At 37.2% G+C, this 20,508-nt stretch overlaps 2 protein-coding genes and 1 long non-coding RNA gene across 7 annotated transcripts in view; 1 reads left to right on the forward strand and 2 right to left on the reverse strand.

Annotated features, from left to right (window-relative positions):
• The window catches only part of LOC143904211 (uncharacterized), a 50,987-nt gene extending 35,516 nt beyond the window's left edge, over window positions 1–15,471 (reverse strand). For 4 of the 5 annotated variants that reach the window (XM_077418654.1, XM_077418656.1, XM_077418653.1 and 1 more), the window contains exon 1: window positions 14,577–15,471. In XM_077418654.1, the coding sequence (XP_077274780.1) occupies window positions 14,577–14,659 (83 nt within the window). In that variant the 5' untranslated portion in view covers window positions 14,660–15,471. Of the gene's footprint in view, window positions 1–10,569; window positions 12,084–14,576 lie in introns of those variants that run through there. The other variant, XM_077418655.1, reaches the window with a different exon arrangement.
• LOC143904219 (uncharacterized) lies at window positions 437–9,880 on the forward strand. The gene is made up of 3 exons (XR_013258868.1): window positions 437–1,053; window positions 8,302–8,586; window positions 8,694–9,880. It is a non-coding gene; the product is annotated as an uncharacterized LOC143904219 (long non-coding RNA).
• Window positions 15,472–15,623: 152 nt separating the features above from the next.
• On the reverse strand, window positions 15,624–20,171 carry LOC143904214 (dnaJ homolog subfamily C member 8). Its single transcript, XM_077418660.1, has 6 exons — window positions 19,986–20,171; window positions 18,950–19,108; window positions 18,781–18,847; window positions 18,576–18,670; window positions 18,345–18,490; window positions 15,624–17,926 (listed from the first exon to the last, which is right to left on the reverse strand). The coding sequence occupies exons 1-6, from the start codon at window positions 20,154–20,156 to the stop codon at window positions 17,692–17,694; spliced, it is 873 nt and encodes a 290-aa protein (XP_077274786.1). The 5' UTR covers window positions 20,157–20,171; the 3' UTR covers window positions 15,624–17,691.
• Between the last annotated feature and the right edge of the window lie 337 nt (window positions 20,172–20,508).

Raw genomic sequence — 20,508 nt, forward strand, 5'->3', positions numbered from 1 at the left:
ATCGCGCGCGCCGCCGGATTTTCTTCCTCGTCGAGCGCGCTGTTAATTACGGCGCGTTAGCGAATTTTTTTGCTCCCGCGATACACGCGCGCGAGATACGTGCGGCCCGCGATCGGCCCGCGAGAGCAGGCTTTGGCTTCGACCGCTTCATTTTTGTCTTTTGAACAATATTTGTGGGAGTTAAGATTTGAAAATCAAAGAGACAAAAGTTATAAATGAAAAACACTGCTCACATTGAATCGATACAAGGATTTATACGCAGTCCGTTTGACATCTTCGTACATTTGCATTTAATTAATGTTCAGTTAATTACGTCAATAAGCATGCGTTGAATGTTATAGACATTAGACGAGAACGAAGTTTGTGCACGAAGTTTATTCATAACGTTATATAATCAGACATTTACTTCAAATGTCACGCAGCTGACGACCGCAATTATGCAATTAATTGCTGACTTCATTCAACGTACTCTCGACGAGTACATTCGCAAATCTTCTTTAACCGTTTTTCATAACATTATACAAAATCTTACCAACCGATCGGTTGTAATTACGACGTTGGATTAAAGCTCACGATATCTTCGAAATCCTTCTAACGACGACGGTTCAAGTCACTGACGTCACTGGCAATATCTTTTTGTTGAAACGTTTGCTATGCACCGGGTGATAATATTAAATCACGACAAGGGACAATCTGTCTTCTCTTCGTTTTGAAATGAGCGTTTTCAACGAGCGTTTAATCGACCGGATGATAAATCGCCGCAAGGAGATGCGCAAAACGAAAGAGAGCCTTTTCGAGACGACGGAACACGGCTATGTCAACTGATTGCCGATTGCCTATGCCAACGACGACAGTGACTCAACGGACGGGGTCGTATCTAGGCTCCTTTTGTTATAAAAAGAATCGACGTACCATGCACGAACGAGATTGCTACATCTCGTCGCTCGGTGCCAACAACGTTCCGCGATCGTGTCTCGTGGGTGTTTCACCAGGTACGCGTTCGATTCCCATTCGTCGGGCGCTCGAAGAAAAATCACGCCAATGCAACCGATCGTAAGTCACACCAGCCGAGCGACTAAGCGCGGCGCTTAATTCCATAATGCTGTCGCGTTAAAACGTCTGGATATCTCTTTCAATATATTTCCCTGTCGCTTCTCCAATCTTTCATTTCTTTACCCCTTAATCTCTATTTTCATCAATTATATTATTCTTTAACGACACGCAAGTGTGTTACGGCATTCATTTCATGCGTATAAACTGATCCTTGAATTTATTCACCAAACGCTCTGCGGTTTCACGTGTTGCAACAAAGAAACACAGTCTACTTTACTTACTCTCTCTTCCACTCTCTCTCCCCCTCTCTTTCTATCTCTCTCTCTCCGGTTTCACTCTTTCTTTCTCTATCTCATTCTCCGCATCGGATCAGGTACGAACAATGAATCGTGCAAGAGAATAGCGATAGACTATAGCAAAGGAGTAGAATACCAATAAGCGTTGCCGGCCTATCCGACCCAGGAAGAAAATTTCCATACTCGGCGATGCAAGTTACTACTTTGCCGTCGCAGATATGCGCGAGTTTTCATGAATAATTTTTCGACAACTTGCAACAACAACGCTCTGAGAAATTCTATTTGACAACAAAAGACATCCGACCGGAGAGTCGAGGCTCCGTTCGTTAAAAAGGAGATGCGTGATAAAACGACGATGAAGACGACGCAGGGGACGGAAGATCGTTTCGCCGATCGCGTGAATGCACATGCAGCCAGCTACGCACCTGGCTGTGTTCATCCACTTCCGTCTCTGACAGTCGAGAAAACTCGAGAACAGTCATTGCGCTCACATCCGGAGGTGTAGCGACGTCTCATGCAGGATCGGATATCGCGATCGAGGAAATTATTCGCTTACGCGTGCCCGAATGTCGACGTTGCTACAAGCCTCCGCTAAACCAGAAACGCGTCCTTTCCACAATTCATAATTTCTCGAAAATCTCTTGCCAATTGCGCAAGCGTTTGTGAGATACGGACTTTATTCACCACTAGTTTCAAAAAAGAAAATAAAAAAGGAATGTATATAAATGGCTCTTTTTTTTTAGTGTAGAAGAGCAACGTATGAATTCAATATTATAATCAACTTCATTTCACCTTATCTAAACCCATCAGTAATTTCAGTCCCAATATTTAATGAAAAGTAGAAAGTAAATTTTCTGTACGCATGATTAAATTATTTATCAACTTTTGAACATTAAAATCATAAATAAAGATCAGATTTATATATAACAGAAATATCTTATTAATAGAAATAAGTGAAAAACGTATGAAATACGAGAAAGTTAAGAAGATTGAATGGTATTAGTGCACTTTTTTCCGTTATATTTAAATTTCGTTGAAAAGGACGCGTATGATTGCGTAAAATATGAGCACTCTGCATTAATGCGAGATTTAAACGCGAATAGGCGTGCACATCCGGTTGCGCACTGCCATTTCTGAAGAACGAGATGCGCTTAAAGATGAGCCGTACTGGTTGGAGGCAATCATGCCGGCGCCAACCTATTTCATTCGTACCGAACATTTTTCTGGTTTTCTCGTTAGACGCATTATACGATGGGGACTAATTATCGTTAATACGTATTCAAAAGTAGTTATGGAATTATTTATTATGTTTGAGAATATTTGTAGACTGACTGTATGAAATTTTATTTTACACACGTTCCTGGAAATGATTTGAAGAATTCGCATAATTCAACAAGTTTTTCATAGAAATAAATGGATTTTTATAACTGCGCTATTTCGTTTCTCATCAAAAAGAGAGTTATTATGGTTAATATTTAACGTACTCTCATATTTTCCAATATGACATTAAATATAAATATACTTGAAAGAATTTGAAAAATACGAAAGTATTGTAACTATATGATTATCATGAAGCTTACCCTTATTTTTAACACGATATTTTTTACACGTCACAAACATAAGGATAAAAAATAATTTAAGAAGCACGAAATAACGAAATGACAAAAATGTGTTATTTCTTTCGAATCCTCTCACTCGTTTTAACTACATTGTTTAACATTATCTGGCTTTCCCCTAAAATTCAATATACACTTAACGCACATCCACAGCGATGCATTGCACACAATACGTTCAACCTGGAAACCACTTTAACTCCGATGACAGCTAGAGTCTTAGACGTACTTAGGCCACTTTGGAGAAGGCGGAGACTTCGCTTTCGGCGCAGCTGAGGAACCGACTTGTCATCGGCTTATCGATCCGAGAAACGATAACACGCGTCTGAGCACATTATCCCCGTGTAATTGACAGATTATTCGGCAAGGGGAAACGCGAGCGGTCGCGCGCGGCTTCGCGACCCGGTCGGCCGGGAACACCTCGCGAGAGCTCGGCTCGTCGCGATCTCGCCGATCGGCGACGGGGGCCCGCGGCCGATGGGGCCCCTCGGTACGCTTCGTCTCGTTTCGCCGCGGCTCGCTTGCTCGCTCTTCGGGCCCCAGCCAGCGGGGGCGTGACTGGACGTACATTAGACGACAGTAATGCCTCGTGCTCGTGGTAGACGACGCGGTTGCACCGCGTCGGACGCCTAATATGGCCCTTCCACTCGGTTTCTATCGGAACCGGTATAACGCGACAACGTGAATTTTTCACGATGCAAAATGACTGGATATCGACGCAAAAAATTTTGGGGAACGTATATGAACATGGGTTCAACTGTGACAAATATACAGCCGAGAGAAAAATAATTATATCTGACGAAATGTCCCAGATGTCACAACACGCGGATGATTTGCATATCTTCACAATCCGCGGAGGGAGCTGCGTGGGAGGACACATTCATATCGCTTCATCTATCATCAAGATCCCGTATCGTAACGGCGTGTCTAATTAATAATCGATACGTTTCTCAAAGACGCATCAAGAAGAGTAAATAACGACTTTCCGTGTACGGTGCGGATGTTCGGTTATCTGGCTCAACTGATAATCTGTTATATCGGCATCTGCAAATATATACTATGCCGATTTACACGTAGAAATTAAATACGAACTGTCCAAGAGCTGTGCGTGTAGTATATAGTTTTATATAGAGATTTAGTAAATTATCTATAAATCCTCCAACTATAATTTACGTTAAATTTTTCTTAACGATAAGTCAGCAGAGAATAATATTTCTCAAGTTTTTAATTTTTGACATTAAAATCTTCATAAAAAAACTAATCCTCAAATTATATAAATTTGTTAAAATTTAATTGAAAGTTTGCTTAAAACAAATATGCTTGGTATTTATAAATAATAACGGAATGTTTGCAGGGATATCTATTTATTTAATATTGGCATCAAATATATAGAACATTTTTAATAAATCGTGAACATTGTAAGATAGATAATTTTTTACTGCACGAAATGACAGGCAGGATCGTATTTGCAGGAATAAAATGAGTTAAAATTGTCAGGATGCACTCTGTCGTTAAACAGTATTATCACGAGTTTCCATGCGGCTGGTTTCGCGCACGCGATAAAAGCTTTGTAACAAGCAACTTTAATTTAAATCACTTGAGAGCGAGACATATGTTAAAAGCGCTCTGGAACAATTCCGAATAAAATGTATAACATAAAAAAATTTAGAATTAATTGATACATATTAACGAATAAAGAGGGAAAAAGAAAAATGGAAAAGTTCTACTATTAAATTGTAATTGGAAGAATAATAAATTTTTAACTTTAAATAACAGAGAAAACTAATTAGAGATTAAAAGATAAGAAACTAAAAATTTTTTTAGTAATTGGATCTTTTCTTATTGTGATTTTAAATTATGGCTTTTTTTTATTTGAGTTTAAGTGATACTCCGACGTCTTAGAAATTTCAACGAAAAGGGGAAATCAGGTCGCGGGGGTCAATATCTAAATGTGGTGTCTTGACAATGACGAAGGCGTTTTTGTCCACGACAAAATGTGGAGCGGAAGAGGATAAAGAAAAATAATTATCTTCAAACAAGAAGAACCGACAGCCGTAGTGTATCATTCGTCTCTCGTGGAACAATAACTTTCCCGTCATTAAATTGTCAGGTTAATTAAATTGTCAGGAGAGTCGCAGCTATGTTGTGATTAGCCTTTGAATCGGTCGACACGTGAACGCCATGATTATATTCATCAAGTTGCGGCTTTGTGCATTTTATTTTATGACACTTTTATTTACTGAGCATTATGCATCAGATAAAGGCATTTAAATTAAAGTAATGTATGCGAGCTGTATATCTAAACGATAATTTCTGCTGACAATGTTCCTATTCGTCTATGCTTTTTCGCTTATCCATTTTTTCTGGCCGTGATTTAATTTACAAGAGAATCTTCGTTGCAATTTAGACATTTGTGATGCATGTACAGTACAAAGAATATATACAGTTTGCAATTTTTTCCGTGTATTTGTTATGATATTCACAATATCTATATATGTATAAGATCTCTTATCTACACATTACCGCATATCAATATATGCAACTTTTTTAGCAAAACTTCTTTTTTCGACACATGCTTCGGTCAGTTCCAGCGATTCTTTTAAATTTCTTCAGTAAAGATCTCTTATGTTTCAGTTTCAGCTGTTCTATAACTTCTTACATCTTTCCGCAGCTTCTCTATAATACATTTCGTTTACTGTACACCGTCGCGATTCAACTCAACTTGCGCAACTGCGAATCGAGCGCGAATCACGTGTCGAGCCGAGTCTCGCGACAGCGGAGCTCGCTTCGAGCACGTCAAAATATCGTCACGTTCGGTGCGTCGACCCTGCTGCTGTTCGCGACGAAGCGGAACAGGACAGGTTCGTTCGTTCGTTCGCCAGGGCTTTTCGTTGCACCGCTCGCGACGCTCAGCACAGAAATCGCGACGGCGGCGGCGGCGACGATCCCCCCGTAGAGACATCACGATGGGTAGGTAGGTAGGTAGGTAGGTATAGGTATGCATGCGCGCCGGAAGAACCGTTATTCAACCTTAAGGTTTAAGGTCCGTTCTCCAAGTAACCCGCGTCCGCGCGAGCCTATTCGACCAGACAGACGCACGGATTTCCGCGTTCCGACGTTCAATTATCAAAACTGTCTGCACCTTTAATCCTCTATCAAACGAATTGCCGCCGTATAAGAAAAATATCGCGCTTAAATAAGCCCGTGTATTTTACAACTATATACGGTTAAATACTGCAAATAATGAGTTTACTTCATCAACCTTTTTATTATTCTGTGCATTTTTCACTCTGCTGTATCTTCTAGATCTTCTATTAAATTAAATCCTTTATTTATCCTTATTCTGAGTCTTTCTGCCAAGTTTATTTTAAGTCGTTATTTTTCATCTCTCTGGGGGTCTTTCAATTTTATATCATTTTATATTTTGTTTTTGTATCACGTATCGTTTTATATCACGTTATACCATTGTATCATTTGGATAATGATAAGCTCCACGTATGTAGATTCGAGATAAAAGTTAATCTTCTTATTTACGGGAGGCAGAGATCTCGAATCGTAAGGCGCCGGTATACCGCGCCACGTAATGAGCACTTGTCAACGGGTGTTCGCAGGTCAGGATATTCGCAGCCTAATATAACTCGCGTGATATAACGCCGCGTCGAATATTATGCGGGTACACACATTGTGCGCTCCTTTCCACCTTCGTGTGAAAGCGCCATTCCGGGCGAGAGCGAGACACAGAGAAAGACCAGACTCGTTCACACGGGGGGTCACAGCTAGCCCCAAGAGAGCAGTCATTGACATTGGCGAAAGAGCGAGCAGGACGAGAGACGGAAAGATGAGAAAGCGTGAGAGAGAGACGACGATGCGTCTTCGAGAGACGTTACTAATATGGTCTCGCGGTGTCTTTACACGCCGCGGCGCCCCTCGACGTTCTCTCCGATTTCTTCACTGTCGCGAAGTCAACAGACCCTGCTCCTTCGTCACGTAAAACAAAGACGAAGAGTCAAGAGGCACGGAGGAAAATTAATTTCGCTGGCTATAATGTCAAGTCACGATTGTTGAGAATTTTATCCGTGAGATTTTTCTTTCGCGACTTTGCCGGTCGGAAAATGTAATGCAAAATGGTTGAGTGCAAGAAAAATCGATTAAGGATCTCGCAACGACGTTGACGAACGAGAATCGTAAGATTCAACTAATTTTTAATAATTTCATAATTTTTCTGTATCATTATTTATCGCGTAGGGGTCTGTGATCGAGAACGGAAACGTGGGTCGTTAATGAGGGAATTCGTCGAAAAGATCGCGATGCAAACCTGATGCACCTTCGAACGGAGGCACGAGGTAGCAATTTTTGAGTTTATATTAAAACAATTAAAGGCTCGTAGGAAAATATACGATGTGGCAACCGTACGTGAGGGTCGAAATTGCATCAGGTGCAACCTTAGCTGCAATATTAGCAAATTACATGCACGGCGGAGTGGCATTAGGCAGTATACGCCGAAGATGCAAGAACGTGTCTAATTACATGCTCGTCCCGCCACGAAGAATCGCTTAAGAAGAAAATTATCCGCTGTTGAAACTCTGTGAAATGCTTGAGAGAACAATATGGTTCTTTTAGCATACATCTAATTTAATTATAATATTATATTATAATATACAATTTATTAGTAATGTAATGTATTTTTATATATATTATTCGTACGTATATATGTACAATAAAATATTTTTTTATTAAATTTATTATTTAGAAAGCGACTTTAAAATTAAGTTAATTATAATTCGATAAAAATCAGACTATAAAATTATTAAATTCATGCAATTTCCAGCAATTGAAAAATCTAATTTGTCTTCTAAAAATGATTAAGTAAAGATATTGAAACGTTCCCGCGACAAATTTTCTATTTCTTCTTCAGATTATTTGTAAATAATTCTATGATTTATGAAGCGCGATAATATCGATTTCTATACCATCAATCCTTCAATCATCTGTACGTTCATTCCTATAACAGCAGGGTGCATGATGTGTGAGGATTTATTTCTTTTTTAAAGTAACAAATACCTGAATATAATGCGATACTTACGATCGAGATTACAATTGAACTTTATATAAATCAAAGAATGTAATTTATATCAAAAGAATAGTAAAGCCAATTCTTTAAATTTTTTATGTGCGTTTATTTTAAGGATTAATTCGTCTATGAAGAAAATTAATTGCAGCTGTTTACCAGACTGATTACATAGACATTTCTACTACCTATTTGAAAGCTGTATCTCACTTTTACTCTTATCACTACGTTAATATTCTTAATATTCTAGATATATTAATTTTACTTTTAGCGTCGTTTCAAGTCAAGACCGTTCTCTAACTCGGTAGCAGATAAACGATTCGTGTCTACCGAGGTAGTATGAAAAAGAATATATTTATGAAATATATTTATAATCAGCTGGATAGAGCAGAGAGAGCGAACAAGATTTACTTAGGCGGCGGAGCAATCTTGGATAACGCCAAAACAGGTTTCGCGCGAATGTCTTACTTCTTCCTGACGACGACGATTCGACGGTATATTCGACAGTCGCGCTGCCTGGTCTGCGTTCATCGGACTTTACTCCTGCGGGCAGCAGGTAAGTAGAAAGTACAATATAACGCAAATAACGCTGATAAAGCGCTTGCCGCACGTATATCGTGAGTAAACAGGGATTGAAATCGTAAACGTTCCGATTTATTTCAGCTGACGAAGAAGTATGGCTGTAAATGTAAAAATGTGTCAAATTGGAGTATCTCCCTAGCTAGAAGAATTATCCTTTCTCATGATTGAAGAATGGCTCGATAAAGAAACCTTTAAAAATAAAACTACAGAGTTTTTTGAATTTTTTCTAATAGTTTAAAAATTATTACATCAAAAGAAAGATAGAAATGATTAATCTTTTTATAATGTAATAGAAAAATAAATAAGATTTTATAAAATTTATGCAAAATTGTGCAGTCTTTCTTGCAATACTTGCGACTTGGTAAACTTTTTTAGTAAGGTTTCGCAAAGAATGCTAAAAATTCGTATTACATATCACGTGCACGTGATTTCCGATTAACCTGACGCACATTACGCATTGAACGGCAATTAAGCAATGCAAGAGACGGTTAAATTAATAGAACACAAGGTTGCATGTTGAATGAAATATATTTCATGCAAGGGCAACGTGTTAAGATGCCGCTTCGTATTTTAAGAAGAAACTTAATGAGATAACTAAAGATATGCGTGTATGATTAAGAAAACATTTTCACCTAACGCGTGAATTATTTTAATTTATGACATAAATTAATTGTAAAGCCTATAATTTGTGTCTCCTTTAAATGATTGAAAAGCACATAAAGAAATAAATAAATGACAGAGATAAGTGAAGAAAATAAATGAAAAGATGAAATAAAACGACAAGAATGTGATAAATCGTAGAAAAGACTATAATACTGAATAATAAATCAGGAAATATATATATCACACGCAATACATTCTTTTGATTTAACGTTCTGGAAAAGAAGTGAGATAAACTAAAGGAGATAAAACAAGGTCTTTTTTATCAGTCGATTTGATAATTCGTTCTTATTCGTCGGCTGGCAGCCGACTATCAAAATAAAGTGATTCACGCGTTAGAATGCAGTGTCTTTGCGTCCCATCGCTACAAAACTTTTCCTCGTTCCTAAATGATCATTTTCTCCTCGTAATGATCCTATTCACGAACCAAAAATTCCTGCTAGCTCCTTATTCTCCATTTGCCCGCAGCGCGAAACGCATGATCAGCATGTCCATCACCAACTCCGAATCCGACGCGACTCTCATTTACAATACATTCGAAGCATAAAACTCGACCAACTTATACTTAAACTGTATTGAAAATTGCAAAATATATGTCTCAAAAGGTCTATCTTTTTTAATTTATAGGCATCTCTTAGCTCTTTCTGTAAAAGTTTATTTAAAATAATTGAAGAGAGAAAAAGAAAAAGAGAGAATATATAATATATAGATAAAAAATATATATTAGTTTAGAATCACATTTTAAATTTTAGAATAATGAAACTATTTTTTCTCATTGAACAAAAATGAAAGAATTGTATTAATCTTAATTTTCATCATAATACTTTTTATTAATCTTCTTTTCCTTTCTTTTTTGGAGAGTGTGAATAGGAGATTATGGTTTTATCATAATTTTCACACTATAAATATTAAAAGTCGATTATCCGGACTAGCCAATAGCCATTAGCGACACATGTATCCAAGAATCTAATTCTTCTAATATTCTTTATGTGTCTTGCAGATCTCAGATTAAGATTTAAAAGATTTAGAATAATTTCTGAATTTTTTTTTAGTACTTGAATCACCGCAGAAATTGGATTAATTTTAATTAATTGTAGCATTTTGCACAAACTTTCTTTCATTTAGGGACCAATATTGAAGAGTGACGTTGGACACACTCGTTATAACGAGTCCTCCGTTCAACGACCTTCACCACCAGACGCACTATATTTCACCGATTCCGGGCTGGAGAAAAGGCCCTTCACCGCGGCCTTTGAGGCCTCACGTTCCGAAATAAGTGTCGAGCGAGAGAAATTACCCCTGGTCCTCGTCGGCAGCGGCTCCTTGCTGAACGATGCGAACCACGTCCGTCGTCGACATCGTCGGCACTCACGTTGCCGTGGCACACACACACACACAACACCGATGATCACCGATCACACATCCTGTGCCGCTCCTCCTCTTCCTCCTCTTCGAACACCCTCCGAAGAAATTCACCTCGATACCGCGCTCCTTCGGCGATCGGCGGAAATTCTCTTTTCAAATGCGAACTCGCGAGAATTCAAATTCTCCTCACTACACTCTGCGGTTAACGCACGTGTGTTCGCCAGACCAGGCCGGGTTAAATGCTGGGTGTCCAGGCTGACTGGCGCCCGTCAAGGCTACCGATATGGGAGAGCGAAAGAGGGATCCGGGGGTCCGTTCTGCGGCCACGGGCCCCGATATGCGTTCTCGTGCGTTTACCTGGTCCCCCTGGAGGAGGAGGAGGAGGAGGAGGAGGTGGTGGTGGTGGAAAGGAGCGAAACCACGAGGAGTTGCACACACGGCGGTGAACATCACCTCACTGAGGCCCCAGACGAGTGTCGTGCCGCACCGCTCGTCGTCGGTCTTACCTGTGCACATGTACGCACGCGGCGTTTTTCCTCACTTGCTGTGTGTGTGTGTGTGTGTGTGTGTGTGTGTGTGTGTGTGTGTGTGTGTGTGTGTGTGTGTGTGTGTGTGTGTGTGTGTGTGTGTGTGTGTGTGTGTGTGTGTGTGTGTGTGTGTGTATGTGTGTGTGTGTGAATGCCGTGTTCTTTTGCTTCTGCACACGCAAAGACAGGTGTACACGATTCTTGATTGGATTGTATGTGTGCGTGTGCACGCGCGCGCGCATGTGTAAACTGGCGTGGCACGTTCTTTGCGTTCTACCTGTTTGTGTGCACACACAAGATACGGCGAAGATATTCTTTTCCTTCTATCTCGCGCACACGAGGCGGATATACGAAAGTGTGACTCTTTGATTTGCGTATGTTACGTGTAAACTGGTGTGGCGTGTTTTTGCCTCTGTGTGCGCGTATACGAGTGTGCGTGTAGCGTTACTGCTCCACGCATACAAACGCTTAACGCTTCATTTGTATGGGTAACGGCGCCGCGTGTTCTTTTACTTCTACCTGCAGCGATAATCTGACTCTTGTGGTCGTGCGCGTAGTCTTAAGTATGTGTGTATATCGAACCGATCGCCGGGTTCTCTTCCTCCTGCTGCCACTAGCCGATGAGGAATTCTTGGCTTTATGTGTGAGGACGTGCGTTTGTGTGGCGCCGTTTTACCTGCTCCATAAGGTGTGCATTGGCATTAGGAAGAGATCGTGCGTACACATGTGTGTGTGTATATGTGTGCGAGCATACTGCATAGTGTGAGAGATCAGTGATGTATGACGGGACTGGATGTCCCGAGAAGTCCAAGGGATTTAAAATAAGATATTTAATTAAAATAATGTTGAGAAACACGAAAAGGATAATACACTCAACGAAGTCATTCGTTCAATTTTCGTCGAAATCTCATATTTTCATCTTTTTTTTCATTGTGTAAAGGATTTTTAGTAAAAAAAAATGTTACTATTTATTAAAGTCTGATAAAATGTTTTTGTTTTTGAAAGAAATATCTTTCTCTAAATTTTCTTTTTTGTTTTCAAAAATCGAAATGAATATATTTCATCAAAAAGTTCATTATGTCTTGTTACATTTGTTAATTTGTTGTAAAAATATAGTATTGGAAATACATGTGTCTTTCATAAATATGACCGATTGTAAGTATTCCCCGATACATCAATAATCTAATCGACGGCAAGCCAGTGCCCAGTGCAATGAATATGACGTCAATAAATCATCGAGTCGTTTTTTTTTTACTTTGAATCGTCTGGAAGCGGAATAATTTTGCTGGAGAAGGAAGAAAGAAACGCGAGCAGTATCGCAGGAAGTAATTCGATCGCGAGTTTCTATTGTGCTTGCAGCCAATTGAGCCAATGTTGTTGCCGCAACTTCCTCCACGCGTGATTTATTTGCAAGAAGTACTTATTGGTTCTGTCATATGTAATTTTCCAAGTGAACATTCCTTATTCAACTGTGTTCAATATAATCAAATATCAGCTAGAAAGTCCGATCTCTGTTCTGTGAACAGCCTTGTTCTATTTCATATTATATTTATTGACCATTTATTAAGAGCACGCTGCAAGATCATATCTTCAATATCATTCTATCGCGAAATTATCTTTATAATTCCTATTCATCATAAATGAGACGAAATAAATATAAATTAACTATAGTAAATCAGAGCAGAATGCCGTATAACGATAGTTCATAAGTCAATGGCATCCCAATAATTATTTAAATTATCTTTATATTATAATATTACTGTCAGTTATTTAAATACGTTATCTCAATTATTTTTTAAATTATTTATATATAATTTTTTATTAATTATTATTTGAATTATTTCATAGATAATCCTTATTGCACGCTCTGTACCGGCGGGCACGTGATAGTACACAGGTCATTTCAAATCTCTTCTTGTGCCTTTCCTTTCCATCACTCACTCAGTGAACTATTGTGTGATTCTGCGATCTCTCTCTCCCTTTCCCTCCCTCACCCTCTCTCCCTCTTTCTTTCTCTTTCTAGCGAATCTTGCATGGAAATGTATCTTGCATACTTAGGTAAGCTGCAACGAAAATTTGAAAGGATGCAGAAGGCTTACTACCTGTTGCACTCGACTTGCAATTGCACGTATGTATGTACTTGTCGCAAGAACGTAAACGCATCGCGTGAGATGAAATACAATATAGGATGGTGAACAGCTTGGGTGCATTGAGTGCTTGGGTAATGCGTTTTGATGCACGCTAACAACCCTATCGCAAATAAATTTGCATAAGTACAATTAAATTAGCATGCGAGCCTTAAACGCTTTTATGACCTTTTTTATATTGATCATATGCCTATATATATACATATGTAAGATTTTGTGAAATAATCTATTATAGCAAAATGCACAAAAACTAGTAGTAAAGCAATATAAACATATATCATAGGTGTGTTGCTTTACAAATAAGCTTCAATCGATTTATTAATTTTTTATGATTAGAAATATCGGATGATTAGAATTATCGCACTATGTGAGTTTTGCAAGATTGCTTCTCAAATTTCATTCATGCACGCATCGCTGAATGTCAAAGCAATCACTTGAAATGCATTCGAAAATAAATGCACGAATTAATCTCGGTTTTGATACAACAGTATTATCTTGATAGTAATGAGTAATTTTATATTTCAATTCACTTGCTTCCATCGAATTATTCCTGAAATTTTTTGTCAAATTAGATAACGCATTTTAAAAAATAATAAATTCAGATAATTTATATATCATTAAAACTTTTTATAATTACCTTTTTTCATATTTATGTTTTATATCAAACTATTGTAAAAAATAGATGTTTAAGTGTTAGAAAAGAAGGAGTTAGGAAAGAAAAATTGACAGAAATTACGACGATAATAATAACGATGAGAACATCAATAATTTTCTTCAATGACAGGATATAGCAGTTACGATTACCAAATATATGACTGCGTCCTTACTACGTTACAAAGCGTATAGTTCGTCATCAAAATACTACAGGTTTTCAAATCATAAAGCCGAGACACAACGGCGAAGGTCAGAGAATCGACTATCAATAATAAACGAATGGTTGGTTTTCAGTTTCAATATATAAAGTTGTGCGTAATATATACATATATATAAGTAGATTTTACCGTTATTCGATTTGTTCAAAATCATATAAAAAGTTCTAAACATTAATTGAAAGCTATTAAAGCTGTTTGTTCTATATGTCACTTAAATCTCGATTTTTGTATAAGTACTAACATTCTAAAAATTCTCTCGCGAAACGAGAAAAATGCGAGATAAACGCAAAATATAGGAAAAGTTTCGTGAATTTGCTTTTTCTTCTTCTTGGATGTTTCGATCGTTCTTTTGTGTCTGTAAATTTTTGAGGAGTTCGTTCTCGAAATACTTACATGATCCTCAACAGTTCCCAACCTCGAGCATCTTCCACCCTCTGAAGAGCCTCGAGCAATTCGTTTATATGTTCTTCCTCCATCGATTATATCACATTACGCGATGCTTCTAATAAAATAAGATTCACCCAAGAACTTTTGTATTTTCATCGAAAACGAGACTATTAGGCGGTAATCCCCGATTGTATACGTGCTGTCGGGCGTCACGTACGGCGTCACACTGGCTCGGAATGTTGATACCGCCGATACCGGCGCGGCTTCCTGGGGTGGTAAATGTGTCCACAGCACATTCCACACACATTTACATCTTACATCCTATCGACGTCACGGCGCGAGTGACGCGAATAACTTAAATGAGAGATATATCTTTCGCGCATCTCGAGAAAAAAAAGTCCATTTTTCTTCATATATCATACAAAAATCACTTTCTTTTAATTTCTTTTAATTAATTATCTATTACGTGAAAGACATATATATATATATATAATATTACTTTCCTAGTATATTACGTATGTGTATGCGTGTGTATAATCCAAAGTAATCCATATTATATTGCACCCGCGATATAATAGATAAATATAAGGAATGGCGAAAACATTTGCGTCGCTCATCAATAATGAATTAATCACATGGTACATGTACAAATCTCAGAAAAATACAGGAGAAAGAACTTTTGGGATATCACAATATACCATATATATATATATATATATATATATATATATATATATATATATATATATATATATTTTTTTTTTAATGTACAGATTTCTTGACCAATACGCGGATTCGATTTGATTTCTTTTCGTAAAGTAATTTTGCAAATATCTTCTGAAGCATCCAAATTGGTCGAGGAATCTTCAGGCGAAAGAAAATACAGGGAATTTAGAATACCCTGTGTGTATATATAGGTATATATATACATATGTGTATTTCCTGTAAAGATTTCGATGGACTAAGATGCGAGGACTAAGAACGATTGTATGCATTTTTCTTCGCAGAATTCACGTTTTAAATGGACATCTTGCGTCGCTGGTGTAATCACGATTCGGTGGAAGGTTTTTTAATGTATTTGAGTAGTGATATATATATACACACTATTAGACAATTATATCCGAAATTGCGGTACGTCGTGCAATATGAACAGTCTTTTTAGAAACAATTTATACGTATATATATTCATATCGCACAATAGATTCCAAAGATCGAACGAACCATTTTCGTCCTCGGATCTTCGCGAGATCATACGCCATTCGTGCAATACCGAGGTGTTCGCGAAGTTATAAAAGAGCCATCGCGATATCGTACCATGAATAGTGGAATTTAGGATTCAATTGGGCATCCCGAAAAGCCGAGAATCTCATTCGGTGCAAAATCGAAGGCAACAATGCGCAGCGAATCGATCTTTTATGGCACGAGCATTTCGTTATAATCTCATGATACTTTAAGAATCTTTCTTGGGGTACCAAAGATTTTGACGATTCAAGACTCGAATTGTTAAATCACAAATTCACTCCAAGACTTTGTCGAATATTCTGCACGTATCATATGCAACATATAACTTTTGTTGTGAGTGTTAGGTCTGTATGGTCTTTTATTATATAAATTTCTAATGCTGGTCTACAAACCTTGCTTTAAGGGTATTTAAGCTCTAAGCCGTAAGAAATTGACCAATCACAGTCGAGTATTCTCCTCACATTCTACTGTGATTGATCAATTTCTTACGGCTTAGGGCTTGAAGCACTTATTGTAGACCAGGACTAGGTTGTTAAAATATTCGAAAGTTAATTTGCACGAATTTGGCATTTTTACAGAAAAATGGTATCATAGTAGTATCCCGATTCTGTATGTATGAATTCGCGTCATAGTACGATAAATATATATCCAACTGTGTACTTTCCCTATGATGGACAATCGTACGTTTAATAGTAAATGTACGAGACACATGTAGATTATAAAATTGACAATTGTTGCGCAATGACATCAGGATATTGGCGAATGTACAATGCTCCAGAGATATCTACCTTTTTCGTTCTCCTTTTTCTTTTCTATACATAGTCGCATAATCGCGGAATTCGCGAAAAACTCCATAATTGTCAGACTCCGCGAAGAGACAGGATTTACACATAAGAGACTATCGCAATCGAGTCGTTCGTTTTGAAAATAATGTGAGGATATAATTTAAACGAAATAAAAATAAGTCTAAATGGGCTAGGTAAAATCAGCTTATTAGTACAGAATATTTAAACTAAAAAGTACAATATTTAAATTAGATTGGAAATTCTACTTGTTTTAATAAAGATTTTTACCGTACGATTTTTTCCCGTCACTTTCAAAATGAACGCCACGATTTTGCATAACACGCACACACAAAACTGCATTCAGCCACGTACATAAAGAAATGCATTCATTATTCTACATTCACCCAATAACTTTGCTATTGCTCCACAATTTTTTTTCATATATTTTTCCCTTTTGTAGTAACGCGCAAATTTGTTCTTAAGACTTTGCTCACGGTAACACTTGCTATCGGTGTGTGCCTTTAACATCTTTATTCTAACTTTGAATCACGATTAATCTAAGCAAGAAAATGGACTTGCATTGGATTTTACCACACTCCCCCAGAATTCGTTTACTCTGAACGCTGTATTAGTGAGCAATGTCAAGTTGGAATTGATGATAAATAGAAATGATTCAATAATCTTCAATAATAATCTTTTTATCTCGGTGAAATAAAAAGATGCTTTCGAAAGCTCGTCAAGAACTTAATAGTCACTATTATTCTGATAGAAAGTTGATGAAAGACTATTAATGCGAGAATCTTTCATAGAAACTCTAATCTAGACATTTAAATCCAACAACGAATGTCAAAACCGACAAATTTTTATCTTGTAACTGGATGGCTTGGAGTCAAAAGGACCAAAGATTTACAACATCCTCTTGTCTTTCAATTTCAAGAGTGATCCGGCACGTTTATCGTTGGATCAACATCGCGCGATATTAGATCTCTTAACCTATCTTAACACGCTGCGAGAAAATCTTTATAAGATAAAACATTGCGTCGACTAAAATCAGAATCCGCATATCGGAATTAGAGAAAAACGAGGGTTTATGATTATCGTGACTCCGCCTTCGTTTTCGGCGGCCTGAAGGCTTTTAATTTCTTTGCCTTCTTCTGCTTTGTGGCGCTTGTGCCGGATTGAAACGCCTTCCAGCTGTCGACGCGCGATTGTCTGGACTCTTCGAAGTTTCGTTGCCATTCGCGTTCCATTGCTGCCTGGGCTTCCGCAGATAATTCCTCTTCGCGTTTTCTCTTACGTTGTTCTGCATCTCTCGTGGCTAGTTCTCGTCTGTAAACGAAAAAGGAACGATTTCAGATTTCAAATGTATTTAAACGCTCAGAGGGGTAGAGCGTTTAAGGTAAATGAACCAGTGCCGGGACACTTAAGACCTATGTCTGGACATCTTTATCATTTTTGTTCGCTACCCCTTTATGAAATAGTTTATATTATGCGAGCTAGACTAATTATTTATCATTTTAGTTTTTAAATAAGTATAACGCGAATTAAAATCTTAAGTATAATACAAGAAAAATATTTTTATTTTTGATTCTTTGATTTTAATTCGCGTTATAACTTATTTAAAGACTCAAATAATAAAAATGTCAGACATAGGTACGTGTCCAGGCATTGGTACATTTACCTTAGTTTACTAATTTCTCTTTCTAATAACTATAGTTTACTGTTTAAAATAAAGATGTGAACTGACCTTCTTCGCTCCATATCGGCGAACAGTTTCATCGTCATAACCCAGACTGCGTGTCTGTAGCCTTCCTCAGTTTCTTCCTCCAAAAGTGTCGGACCCGAGTTCTCAGATCTTCCTTCTTTCTTCTGCTTTTTCTTTTTTTCTGCAATCTTTAAATTTCAATATTACATATCGTATAAAAATTGACTGGAACGCAATGCGCTTTGTTGCAAAGGACAAAACTACTATACTTACCATGTGATCAGTTCGGGCTTTTGCCTCCTCAATAACGTCCATACATTTTGATCTAGTTTCCTCGTTTTCCAAAGTTTTCCACGCCTTATTAACAACTGCAATTAATAAGATATATTTTTTTTACAGATTTACATATTTATCAATTATAAGCGCATATATTTTCTTGAACTGAATCTGTTACATGAACTGAGTTGGTTATATTTACTTTCAAAGGCTTGCTGTGCTCTTTCAGCGTCATCTTGATTTTTGTCTGGATGCACCAAAATTGACATCTACAATTTTAGAGAATCAACAAATCAGAAATTAAATTACAATACAATCAGAATTAAATTATAATACCTCTTATTCGGAGAAAAATATAGATAGATACGTACACGACGGTATTTCTTTTTTATTTCCTCTATCGCTGTGCTCGGATCAATTTGTAAAACTTCAAATGGATTCAAATTAAAGTAGGATGACCCAGGTCGCAGTAGTCTGTCAATTTGTTGCTTGGGGGTCAGCACAGAATCTCTCTTTTCAATTTCTTTAACCTATAGAAAAGTACAATTGCTTTTTGAATAATGATATGAAAAAATGATTATATAACAAGTGTATATAATTAACTATATTATTAATAAATCAAGGCATAAAAAGATGTAACAATGTATAAACAAATTAAATATAATTAATCCAATATTATTGAATTTTTTGACAATAAAACGTAACAAACTTTTACTACATGAAACTTTATCATATATATATTCTGTCCGTCTTCTTTAAATTGTATAATAATAAAAACTTATTTTTAGAATATCCAATATATAAAGTATGTGCTATATAAGCAAGTATGAATGTCATGGTAGAAGAATGCAAGAAAAATGCAATTATGCCGAGGTAAACAATTTTGCAAATGAATGCTATTACGACAAGGCTGTTATCAGGAGTGTCGTGTTTATCTTCCACAAACCGAGATGGGGAGAATAAAGAATACAATTACGCTCGAATTGGACAATAATAACTTTCGTTAGAGAAAGCCTTGTTAAATAAAATACACGTTTATCGTAATGATAATTCCGATAGTAATTCTATAAAGTGTAATTATACAGAAATAGAACAATTATATAGAAATAAAAGGAAACCTCTCGACACACACACAAACATGTCCGTGCAGGTTAGGCGAGTTCTAATGTTCACGGTGTTAATCTTGCTCGCAAGATTCGGCTACGTACGATGATAAAGGACGGTTAAAACACAAATAGACATTACGAGACGTCTGTTGTTATTTTATTTCCAGCATAAAGTGATACTTGTCGTGGTTACTGTTCCGAGCTTTGTTTACGTCGCTGTTCAAGAGCGAGGGGATTGGGTATCGTTTCGCCGGCGGCACCGTACATAAAGAGACGCTGAGATTAACGGAAAGTCGCGTACCTCCGTGTAAAATTCGTTAAATTCATCCTCCTTCTTGGCGGGATTTTCACTTGATAAACTGCAGTCGGTGGAGGCCATCTTACTTGTTACAAGCACGAGAGGCTCCCGATGGTGCTGCCGACTGGCGGAAGATCGCGACTTTATCGGCACAGCTGATGCACCGTCGCTCATGACAGTACCTGTCTTATCGACATTTAAAAAACGCTAAAAGATTGACAAAATTATAACTCGATTGACATCATTTTTCATATTCTCTTATCCGAGTTTTTAATTGAAATATTAAAAACGAGGAGCAAAATAAATTCTAGGAGATATAAAACTGAAACTAATAAAAAATAAAAATCTTTGACAACCATTCTGATTCATAAACAACGCAATAAATACTTTATTTTTAAATATAAGTATCTGTTTTTAATGTAAAATATATAGCAAATCAATAACTATAAAATGAATGAAAATTTATTCAGATAAATTCTTGTTTTTTTTTTAAATTAGTTTATTAAGATAATTTTTTTTAAGGGAA

Source organism: Temnothorax americanus, unplaced genomic scaffold (genome assembly GCF_048541705.1).
Source record: "Temnothorax americanus isolate GAGA-0224 unplaced genomic scaffold, ASM4854170v1 Scaffold5, whole genome shotgun sequence".
Classification (NCBI taxonomy): Eukaryota; Metazoa; Arthropoda; class Insecta; order Hymenoptera; family Formicidae; genus Temnothorax; species Temnothorax americanus.

What these genes read in the sequence shown, in the direction of transcription:
- LOC143904214 (XM_077418660.1), bottom strand. Translation starts at nt 20,156, where the DNA reads ATGAGCGACGGTGCATCAGCTGTGCCGATAAAGTCGCGATCTTCCGCC. An exon ending in TTAACGAATTTTACACGGAG is followed by an intron (nt 19,109 to 19,985) that starts GTACGCGACTTT and finishes ACTTTTCTATAG; the next exon opens with GTTAAAGAAATTGAAAAGAG. An exon ending in TAAAAAAGAAATACCGTCGT is followed by an intron (nt 18,848 to 18,949) that starts GTACGTATCTAT and finishes CTAAAATTGTAG; the next exon opens with ATGTCAATTTTGGTGCATCC.